The 12,076-nt window shown below is 37.1% G+C and overlaps 1 protein-coding gene across 1 annotated transcript in view; it reads right to left on the reverse strand.

Moving 5' to 3' along the window:
- The window catches only part of LOC122791184 (calpain-13-like), a 1,289,367-nt gene that overhangs the window by 35,560 nt on the left and 1,241,731 nt on the right, over positions 1-12,076 (reverse strand). The window contains exon 21 of the mRNA XM_044058898.1: positions 6,551-6,606. Within this exon, the coding sequence (XP_043914833.1) occupies positions 6,551-6,606 (56 nt within the window). The remainder of the gene's footprint in view (positions 1-6,550; positions 6,607-12,076) is intronic.

The raw sequence follows: 12,076 nt of genomic DNA on the forward strand, positions 1-12,076 counted from the left end.
GGAGTATAAGACAATGCAAGTTGGTGGAACTCACAGTACCATTTTAGGTAACTGTCCACACCAACTGCCAACTAACTCAGGACAGAGGGTAAAAGTCTTGATAATGGACAAGGGCAGTTTTGCTTTCTGTTTGAAGACTGTGAAGAAGACAGTGGCTTGAATGAATAAACTGTCAGCTTAATCTTAGATGTAGGGAGGATTATACAACTTCTGTTGAATGTGAGAATTACTGAAGATCTGGAAGCTGATAAGGCACAGTACCCAATAAAACATAAACAGTGAACATAAAGTGGAAGGTTATGCCAAATAAATCTGATATAGTTAGACTGACTACATTAATCAAACGTTCTTTGATTAGTTAACCATAGACATTAGAGGAGAGGCAGGCATTACATGTAACCAACACATATGTTATAGAAAATATATATCACTACAAAATGTATGTAAAATTAAGTGTTTTATTAAGCCATTAAAACCACAATAATGTAGAAGAGATCTGTTTTCTTCACTGTAAAGACTGAAACTCTTTTTTAAGTATTTTTGCAGGCTTAAGTCCCCTGTACCCCTAACATGGGGGCAAGTGCTCTACACCCCTGAACTTAAATATACCAACTCTATCATCACACCAACTCAAAGAAGGGAGAAATTCCCCCGAAAAGGAAATCACTTCTGCCACAATTTGCCAACAATGATTTCTTACACACACACACACACACACACACACACACACACACACACACACACACACACACACACACACACACACACACACACACACACACACACACACACACACACACACACACAGATATATAAATATATATGGCAAGTAAACAATTGCCCAAACCTCAGTAAAACACACACCGGAGTAAATAAAACTCACCTAGGTGGGAGGGGGGCTTCAACCCCACACCCCCAACTATATATATATATATATATATATATATATATATATATATATATATATATCAATTCCAGGATCACACTACAGTGTAGAAAAGGGCATGTTGGGCAAGTGTTTGCTTGCTGTGGGAAAAATTCGCCATTCGGGTATTTCATTTTTGCAATTTTTGTCTCGCAAAAAATAAATTAGAAATTTGAAGAGATGGCCATTTGAGTATTATTAGAAGAGGATCATATATATATATATATATATATATATATATATATATATATATATATATATATATATATATATATATATATATATATATATATATATATATATATATATATATATTTATATTCCAACTCCATGGTCACACCAATTTGAAGAAAGGTGAAATTCCTCCAAAAAGGGAATCATTTCTGGTACAACTTGCCAACTGTGATTTCTTTTTGAGGAATTCTGCTCATTGATGGGTTGAACCTTGGGTAACTGAAGCTCAACTGTTCAGTCTTCAGCCAGCAGTATGTTTCACAGAAAAAAAATAGCTTTACAAGTGGATGCAGAGGGCTGTAGTAAACTAGAGTCCACTCGGAGAAGAAGATGGTAATTAACAAGAATACTGCAGTTGTCAGTACATGGACTAGTTCTTTAAGTGTTTTTTTATGTGACTTTCCATTAAATAGACAAAATTCATGGATTGCGATTGGCTGATGACACAAAGTTAGGCAGCAGGGTGTATAAAATAGCCATAGAACAGATGAGAAAAGATTTGACAAGAGAGAATGGATGAATGGTACAAACAGTACAAACAAAAGATAATACATATTAGAAGCAACAACCCAGAAATGAAGTACACAGATTGATAGTAGGTATACAAATAACAGAAATAAACAACAGAGGAAAGGAACCTTTGGGAAGTCCTATCAGGGATGAAAATATGTATGCACAGTGTGAGAAAACAACAGTCAAGGGTCATCAACAGAAATCAAGAAGTTATCTCTCTTAATGAAAAGCAGGTAAGGCCATTATGTTGCGACAATTAAAAGGCAGGCAAAAGGTTATGTATAGTCTACATCAGAATATAAAGACAGAGTGAAAGTGCTTTGCTTGGAGAGTACTAAAAAAAATTACAGAAACATTTAATCATCTCAAGGAATCCATGGAGTCCAAGCGGATACTACATTTCCGAAAAGAAGTACATGAAAGTAAAATGTCAGTGGCTCAATGGAAATATAGGTATTATTTCACAAAACAGGTGGTGGGTGCTAGAAATTCCTTAGTAAAATGTTATTGTGGTCAGCGTTATATCAGTATACTAATTGTATATACCCTACATTTACGCAACCATCTTAGCATTTTCCAAAACAATACAGTAATGTCCATTTTCTGACATTTTCCCATCTAACTTTTGTTGGTACACCCCCTTCCCCCAGTCAGTGGGACTTTCTGTCTTAATATCTTCTTTTCCTTAATTACTGTTTTGCGTCTTCTCCTGCAACTATTCAACATATCAGAGACAGAAAATCATTATGTTCTTTGAGGGCAGTAGCATTCTCTTTTCACAAGAACTGAGGTACACCATCCCATTAGACCACACGACTATTTAACTTTAAATCTGATTTAGCTGAAGCCTTTTTAGTTTCCCTGTTTTTTTCTATTGTGATTGCATACAGAAACTGTTAAGCCAAGTATAAAATGTGTATCTTATCATGATGATCATATTTACTGTCACAAGGTATTGCAAAAATCAGATAGGCAGAAGTAAACAAGTTAATTCCAAAACTACAGCTAGAATGATATGGAGTCCTTCTGGTAAGATAGATCACTGCCCAGCAAAGCCACCAGTCACATACAAGCACATGAACAAGCAAGGGGTCACAGTGTTATGTTTTCTGTAAATACAAACAGTGAACACACAGCATTGCTTTCAATCTTCTGCTGAAACTATGTATCTGAAGTATCACTGCCCTAATGTGGGCAACACCCACTCAAGTGGCTTAATAAGATTTATTATTTATTATTTATATATTTATTTATTTATTTATTTATTTATTTGTTTAAGTTTGATGACCAGAGAAGTCCACTGGGCCAGGAAGAGCCCGTTTTCACTGGAGGCTTGGGGATAAAAGCTCCACAATAATTGTAAGTTACATTTCACATGTTACAAAAGGACATAGTTAATACAGCTAATTAAACATTTACAGATAAGCTCCATGATATTTGCAATTGGCTTGTCACAATGTTACAAAAATGAAAAGACATAATTCAATATAGAAATTTCAACATTTACATAAAGTGAATATTTTTGTTATAAACTCAATTGTAGGTTTAACATTTCAAAATATATAGCTACTAGCCATTAGTAGGTTAGGAAAATATTATGCATGGAGAGGGTAATAGTATATTTGAGACTGGAGAGTATAGTACAATAGATATTAAAGAGAAAATTAGTTTTTAGTAGGGGAGGGATTGTTTTGGGTGGGATGAAGTAATAGTAGAGGTAGTTGGGTGAGTCAGTGCAAGGTGGAATGGAGGGGGGTTAAGTTGGAGTGTGGCAAGGGCATTACCATTTGGAAGAAAGATGAGAGAGTAGCTGAGATTTGAAATTTGTATGGTTAGATAGGTTGCGTAGATGTGTGGGGAGAGAGTTCCACTATTTATCTAAGGAGTGGGACAGCAGTAGATGACCAGGAGGTCATGCAGGTTTGTGGACCTGAAGGAGATTATGGGTTTTGGATCTGAGTGAGCAGTTGGGAATGTAAGGTTTTAAGGAAATAGTTAGAGCTGGGCAGTTGGCAGGTTTAAAGACAAGCTTGTTGGCAATAGTGAGTTGTTCATAAGTTCATAGGTTCATACTAGGCTATCTGCCCTGAGGCAATTATAAGCCTAGCCCGATTCTGTATGGCTTACGCCACCCCTTGATTTGAGTATACTGTGCCCTTTTTAAGGTTTAGTTTACTGTGCCTCTGTCTAATAGTGACACGGGAGTAATCCCTGGGACAAACCTACGATCTCCCATCCACCTATCGAGATTCTTCTTGAAGAGATTCAGTGAGGTGCTCTGCCTCACATGAACTGGAATTCTATTCCAGAGTGAAGGGAGCCTCTGGGTTATGAACCAGTCCCTCCAGCAAGTTCTATTTATTTCTGTGCTGAGGTTCAAGTCCCTCAGCGTGTGGCTCTAAGGGATTTAGATTTACTGAGGTGGAGCATGTCCATTAATTCTGGATTTGACATAGCTTTGTATGTCAGGCATAGATCTCCTCGAAGTAGGCGGTATGCAACTGAGTAGAGCTGGAGTTTTTTAACCGAGCAGCATATGGCATCTGTTTGAGACCCTTGATCCTCTTGGTGAGATACTTTTGGGGTCTTTCTAATTGCTGCAGGTGTCGGGTAAGGTACATCCCAAAAGGGGCATTGTATTCTAAGATGGGCCTGATGAGGGATGAATAAAGGGGCACGATTACCTCTCTTGATCTAGATGTGAAACCCTTCATGATGAGGTGGGCTATGTAGAAGGTCTTTCTAACCACTTTGGCAATGTGGTTTTCAAAGGAGAGATTGCTATCAACTTGGGCCCGCAGGTCCCTAATAACTTTCTCTGTACTTAATGGGTTTCCGCCTATGTGGTAATTTGTGGGCACATTGTTTTTGCCAAAGGGTATGACTATACATTTTTTGGTATTTAGCTTTAAACCATGGCACTGGCACCAGTTATCTGTCTCTGTGAGACCTTTTTGAAAGATGTTTGTGTCAGCTGGAGAGTTGATTATGGCACCCAGTTTGCAGTTGTCTGCGAACTTGGTGAGCCATAGTCCTCCCATGTTTGCCTGTACCTCGGAAAAGTATATACCGAACAAGAGTGGTCCCAGGACAGAACCCTGTGGGATGCCACTTGTGACCGGTTTCGAGTCTGACATGGCTCCAGCAACTCTCACTCTCTGGGTTCTGTCTTTGAGCCAGTTTGCAACCCATCTTGTGACATAGGGGTTTATATTTAAGCTGGATAGCTTATCTATGATGCCCGAGTGGGGTATTGTGTCAAATGCCTTTGCAAGGTCCAGATAGGCTGTGTGGACTACCTTCCCTTCATCTATGGCTTTGGTGACTGTTTCGAAGAAGTCAACCAGGTTTAAAAGGCAGGATCTGCCCTTGACAAAGCCAAACTGGGTAGGATCTAGTGTCTGTAGGTCCCCAATGTCTTTGGTTATGAGCTCCATGATGATCCTCTCCATAGCCTTGCAGACTAAGCTAATCAGGCTTATAGGGCGATAGTTTCCAGGGTCCGTAGAGGCTCCACCTTTGTGGAGTGGGACCACTGTTTCTGTACGCCATTTTGTGGGCACATATCCTGTAGTGAGGCTGAGATTGTATAGCTGTTTTATTTGATAAAACGTAGATGTAGGTAACTGAGGTAGTTGGGTAGTTCAAGCCAGTTGAGGATGAGGAGGGAGTGGCAGTGGTGGGATGAGTTTTTTTAATACTAAGATACTAAGTAATACAATGTAAATGAATACTATTGTGCATGCATTGAGTAATGTGAACATCTCTGAGTGAGAAGCAGTGTGTCCATAGCATGGACTGTACTCAGTGATTTGTAGTACAACACACAGTGCTCAAATGGAAAAACTCAAGTGCTCACTGGCTCAGTAAGGGAGACATCTAGGGATCTCTGCTTTGAAAGTGACATGCCTAAAGGAAGCAGTCGCAACAGTGATATGAGCAACAGTGCTCTGTATTCTTCATGTTATACTGGCAGCAACATTCTAGCATGTTCCTCTGTTTTATAGGGTTACAGCTGACACTTTTCATAAATATAGTAGGTAGTTACAAAATGGAAAACTTACAATGAAAAAAGAAGCACGGACTCATGATGAAACAGCTATTAGCTACATGGCTTCTTCTATTAGTTCCATCAGTAAGAATAGGTGGGGAAAAGGAAAATAAACTCTTCCTGAGAAAAAGTGGACTGTGAACATAACAAAAGCCAAGAAATAACTAAAACAGTTTATAGATATAACACAGAGAAAAACACATCTAGAATACTGAAAAGCATGCACACTGCAGATAAGAATTTTAGTAATCAGTATAGAGGGAACATGAGAAAATCCAATAACCACATTTCAGAAACTGGTGCTGCTCTTCTTATTCGTACTATTGTTAATAATATTACGTTTGATGTGGGTATCAGTGCTCCCAATTCACAGTTATATCGTGGATATACTGTAATGACCAGGGTGGAACTTCCTACAGTGGATGTTAGCTTTACTGACAGCACTACACCAATTTAAACTTGCTCTAATGATCAGAGCAGCACTGACATAAATTCTTTTGGAATTGTAACTACAGATTGGATCCAAACATGAAGGTCTGCGTGCGATAGTGCGACTTCATTTGCATACATCAAGTAAGGAAGTGTTCATGCCTTTTTAGATAATCAGTGATATAAGGACAATTTATGCAAGCATGGGACAAGTTTTACCCTGAGTGCAGATTGTATACAAATCCTGTAATAAAGTTTGTGGCTTGGCTTTATGAGTAGAAATCAGGCTCCTTTATTTGTATAAATTTATCGTGATACAAGTAAGTAAGCAAGCAGTTTGTAATTTTTATTTGAAAACAGTGCATGACTGCATTATTGAGAATGCTTCTTGATCTTACCTCTTTTTCTTTAAGATAAATCCCTTTCCCGTCCTTTGTTAGGTTGCCAAATGCCTCTGCAAATAAGAATAAGAGACCTGTAAAAACTCAGTGGAAATCAAGTGTATTCTGGGAGTATGACATTTGCTATTACAAATTTCACTTCCAAATCAGTACATGGCATTGCTTCGGAATCACAACTGCATTTTGCTATATTAATCAAAATGTTACAGAACATTTTATTTACCATTTAATCGTGACTGTAACTATTCCAAAGATAAGCATGTTAACCAAAATAACAGACTGAGGAATTCCCATTTGGAGGGCAAACTTCTGTTAAATTGTTTCAACAATACACAGCGTAACTGTGCATTTTTACAACTAGAAGTAGAAAATGATTCTGTTTCAGTAGCTATGCTCTTAAAGCCAGCAATGAGGAAGACACCAGAACATATTGTTTCATTTCAGTATCATACCACCTTCACCATCAGCTAATGTCTTTAGTTGTTATTAGAATCATAACAAAGATATCAGTGCAAACAACAGTGGTAGTGCAACTGGCTAAGTATAATGAACCCCTAAATAATGCTCTAAATGGGCAGCAGGTGTTAGTTTGTGACTTGTCTATATTTATTTCTGTTAGATATATTTTTTGTTTAATTCAGTTTTATAAAATGGGTAGAACTAACCCAATGGTCCTGTTGTCAATGATAATACAAATGTTTTGGTCTGATTGCATTAAACATGTTATATGCAAAAACGAGCCATGAAATTAAACTGAAATTGTTGGAATGCAACTCAATGGTAAAGCAAATGAGATTTGCACAATAATCTAACTAGTGGTATGACATAAACTTACCACTCCGTTATACTATCATATGTATGATATATGTACAAAAGCCTCACTCTATCCCTAAAAATGTATGCCGCAATTTATGAATTGACCCATGTATATACAACCAGCAATCAATAATATCTGACAAGGTGGTGAATATAGGAAAATAAAAAACAGCCCAGGCCTCTTTTCTATAATGCCACCTTGTAGGACTTAGAAAATAGGCAGAATGTTTGTTTTTGATGACAATTTTATTTCTGTGTGTGTGTGTGTGTGTGTGTGTGTGTGTGTGTGTGTGTGTGTGTTTATGCATTCTTGTTACTGACTAGGGAAAAGTACTACCTGTTATTCATTGTCCTATACTATGTACATATTTATGCAAATACCTGTGTGTGTGTGTGTGTGTGTGTGTGTGTGTGTGTGTGTGTGTGTGTGTGTGTGAGAATAGGTTCATAGGTGTGTACTAGGCTAATGGCCCTGAAGCCTTTACAAGCCTAGCCCATAGGATTACCCTGGCATTGTGCCACTCGACCTTAGTTCCCAGTGCCTCTCTCAAGTAAAGCCACTGGAGCGATCCCCGGGGTGAATTTTCTATTTCCCATCCACTCATCAAGATTTCTCTTGAAGAGGGCCAGTGAGGTGCTCTGCTTGACATGTATGGAAAGTCTATTCCATACCATGGGCAGTCCCTGGGTTATGAACCAGCCCCTCCAGCATGTTCTGTTGATTGTGGTTATGAGGTTGAGTGTCTACTTCAAATCATCGAAATTGCAGAACATCAATTCTAACATGATCGAAGACCAGATCATCGAAGTTCTGCAACATCAAACGATCTGAATGGAGATCACTGTACAGCATAGAATGGGAAACTTACCATTTTCTTCACTGTAGTGCGATCTCAGAATATTGGTAGCAGGAGTTGTGGGGGTGGAGGGGGCTTGCCCCTGCAAAAATATAAAAGAAGACTTGTTTGCTTTTTAAATTTTTTTAATTTAATTTTCAATGTTGCAGAATTTCGATGATCTGATCTTCGATCATTTTAGGTTTGATGTTCTGCAACTTCATTGATTTGAAGTAAACACACACACACACACACACACACACATATATATATATATATATATATATATATATATATATATATATATATATATACATATACACACACACACACACACACACACACATATATATATATGTATATATATATATATATATATATATATATATATATACACACACACACACACACACACACACACACACACGGGTCCCGTAATTTTGTTGAACAGTACTTTGATCAACATTGTTTAATCGAGACAATTTGGTTGACTAAAGAGATGGTTGACAGTCATGCAAGATCAGCAATCCCCGAGTAGGGGAATATACCCTTTTCCCCGGGGATCATGTGATCTCAGAGTTAAAATATATAATTAGCAGGTGGAGGGTTGCAGTGGGGCTTGCCCCCCTGCAAAAAACTGATGCTTTCTTTGTTTTTTTATTTTTAAGTTTTGTATGAACTGAGATTAATTCTTAGTGCACGTGTAGTATGTGTCAATGTGTAAAATATCTATCAATTTGTTTTGACATTATACATATCAACATAAATGGTATTCAATCAATAAGGAGATCCGTATACACACACATACACACACACATATATATATATATATATATATATAAAATAAATAAATATATATATATATATATATATATATATATATATATATATACATATATATATATATAAATATATATAGATAGATGGAGACAGAGATATATTCAGAGGTTTTTAGTTTCTTTGTACTTGTATAGTTATGTAATTTTAGAGGTGTATTGTGTTCAGGTTACTTTAAATAATGCTACATTTATTTTTGCTGTGTGTTGTATTATGCATTTTTCTACAATTTGTGTTGCACAAAGTATCTGTTTCATTCATGGCTTTTTTTGGCCTTTATTACAAATTGTAAATAAGTTTTACATGACTACAGTGAAGTGCATATGAGTTACCTGCTATGGGCTCAGACGTCTAAGACCATGAGCTCATTTCTCCTTAAAAGTGAAAGGCTGTTGATTGTTCTGTAATGCTTTCAGTGGTTCAGCAGTTATTTCCAACAGTTTGCAGTACAACAAAATTTACTATTTAAGAAAATATGTGATGATTTTGATGTATTGTTATATTTTAGTACAAGAAAATTTACTATTTAAGAAAATATGTGATGATTTTGATGTATTGCTTTATTTTAAAGTGGTAGAAAAATATGGATAATTTAGTGTTGAACTCTGAGAAGATTTCACTTAGCCACTGTGAAGACTAGAATGATTCTGTTTTTCATAAGTTTTTTTTTTAATAAAGGGAATTGTTAAGGTTTGCAGAGCCATATGTTTATTCACAATAGGGCAAGTGTCCATGTAACAGAATGTGATTAGGAAGCAATAGTTTTGGAGTGCTGCTATTATTTCTTTGAAAAGAAACCTGAACGCAACTAGTGGACTGAGAAGGAACCTCTGGCTTTTCAAAGACAATGACACTGAAAGTTAAATGTATAATTAAGTGTAAAGTTTTGTACATGTGTGATTGTGTGTGTCTGTGGCTGTGCATGCATGTGAGCAGTTTTGTCTGTGTAACTGCGCACTTGTGTATTTGAGTGTGCATGCTTGTGGGTGTGTGCCTGCACACATGTGACTGTGCGCATGTGTATATATGTGCGTGCATGTGTGTGTGTGTGTGAAATGTGAGAGAAAGACTAAAGTTATACATGGTGCTGCAATAAAAGGATGAAACTTTTTTAATTTTGCAGTGAGACCTGAAGTATCACACATCTCAAAGTATTGAATTCCACAGGATACTGAGATAATTATTTTGTTTGCAAATGGCAATTAGAGGAGAGTGGCCACTGTTTTGCAGTGCACTGTGGTAATAAGTATGCTGTTACAGATATATCTGGATCTGCTGCCATTTATTTTGTGACTTAGGTGTGACTTCAGCATTCTAGTGTTTATTTCTAAAATACAATTCATTCTGCTATTTATGCAGAATTATGTGACAGTCTGTGTAGGGCTATGCTTAATGAGTAAAAATAAATGATGCAGTGATAAATCTTGTTATGAGCACATAGGAATTTAATGCCATACAATGCTGTTCTTGCTGTAATGTGGATTGTTCCTGAACATTAATACAGTTGTTCATGACTTCTGAGTGATTAGGTTTACCACCTGTTCCTCTTTATCAAGGGCAGTTCCTATTTGAGCAGTTGTGTCTAAAAAAAAATATTTCCCATGTTTCCTCAATAGTTGTAACCTTTTTTTGTACCTATAACACATTTATTTGTATGAAAGAAAATAATAGAAACATCTGAAATTCTGTAAAAGTTAATTTTTATTATGGCAGCAAAGTAAAGTCCAGTACTTTCATTGGTTCCAGGAATAGTTAGTCCTACAGAATTACATGCTTCCATAAAATCTGTTCCAATCTGGGCATCTGAAAAGGTGGCAAACCTAAGTTTCTATTTTATAAGTTAATTTTCTAAAGCTAAAGAAGAAGGTTAAAGCTAATTGGATATAGAGAAATTGATGTAAAAAAAAAAAAAAAAAAAAATAAACTATTAGCCCACAGGACTGAGGACAGATAAGAGCTATTGTGTGCCAATACCGTATCATTGCCACAATTAATGGATTTGTATCAGAGCATGAGCAGTGTAAAGAGGACGTATAAGACTGAGGATAGATAAGAGCAATTGTTTTCCAATACCGTATTATTGCCACAATTGATGGATTTGTATCACAGCATAAGCAGTGTAAAGAGGAAGTATAAATCTATATCTGTATGCATATAGACTGGCTAGAGCGGCCAACCAGGCTCTAGCTCAGCGCGGTGCTTCTAGGGTATTTATTAGGTGTAGGTAGACCAGGATGGGCACAGGATGTGGTGGGGGGGGCACCGTGGAGCCCTTTGCTAGGGCTAGGGTTGACCTACTAAAGGCCGCTCCTGTCTGTATGTGTGTATATATGCCGTATGTAAACTTTATATGTAGTGACATGTACATATATTTGCACTTAACAATCATTGACAGCAATTGTACTGAGAAAGTGCAATGTACCTTAATAGGATTAGAGCTGGCATGAAAGTCTGAGTACCACAATCTCATCATGCATACTATGTGAATCTGAACAAGTCATATTATCAGACCAAATGTCTCAAGTCTCCCAGGAAAAGTAGCAGCTGCAAACCATAGGCCTTACCTGGTTCATAAAACAGTACAAACCAAAGTGTGTGTGTGTGTATGTGTGTGTGTGGGGGGGATCTGGGTGTTTAAAGTAACATATTGTTTTATTTGACATTGCTGTAGTAAGAAGAGACTTGATCTTACATTGTGATGAGTAGTTTGGTGGGTTAAAATTGCTTAGTCAGCCAAAGATAGAAGACAGGTTGTATGTAGCAGGAAGTATGTCTGATGTGTGATGGGGGTGGTGGTTACTGTTTCTGTAATATTAGCACTCATTCCTGGTCCTTTCCAAATAAAGATTGTTCAGAGGCCTGATACCTTAGTTAGAATCAGTCCATTTATCATCTTTATAATCCTGGACCAAAGTCCATTCCTTTGCATTGGCTGCAGGTATAGTTTGTCCTGCAAAATTACTTGCTTCCATAAAATGTGTCCCAACCTGTGTAACTGAAAAGCTGTCAACCCTAAGGAACAAATGGGGTGCTA

Source organism: Protopterus annectens, chromosome 1.part2 (assembly GCF_019279795.1).
Source record: "Protopterus annectens isolate FY-2018-M chromosome 1.part2, PAN1.0, whole genome shotgun sequence".
NCBI classification, from domain to species: Eukaryota; Metazoa; Chordata; order Ceratodontiformes; family Protopteridae; genus Protopterus; species Protopterus annectens.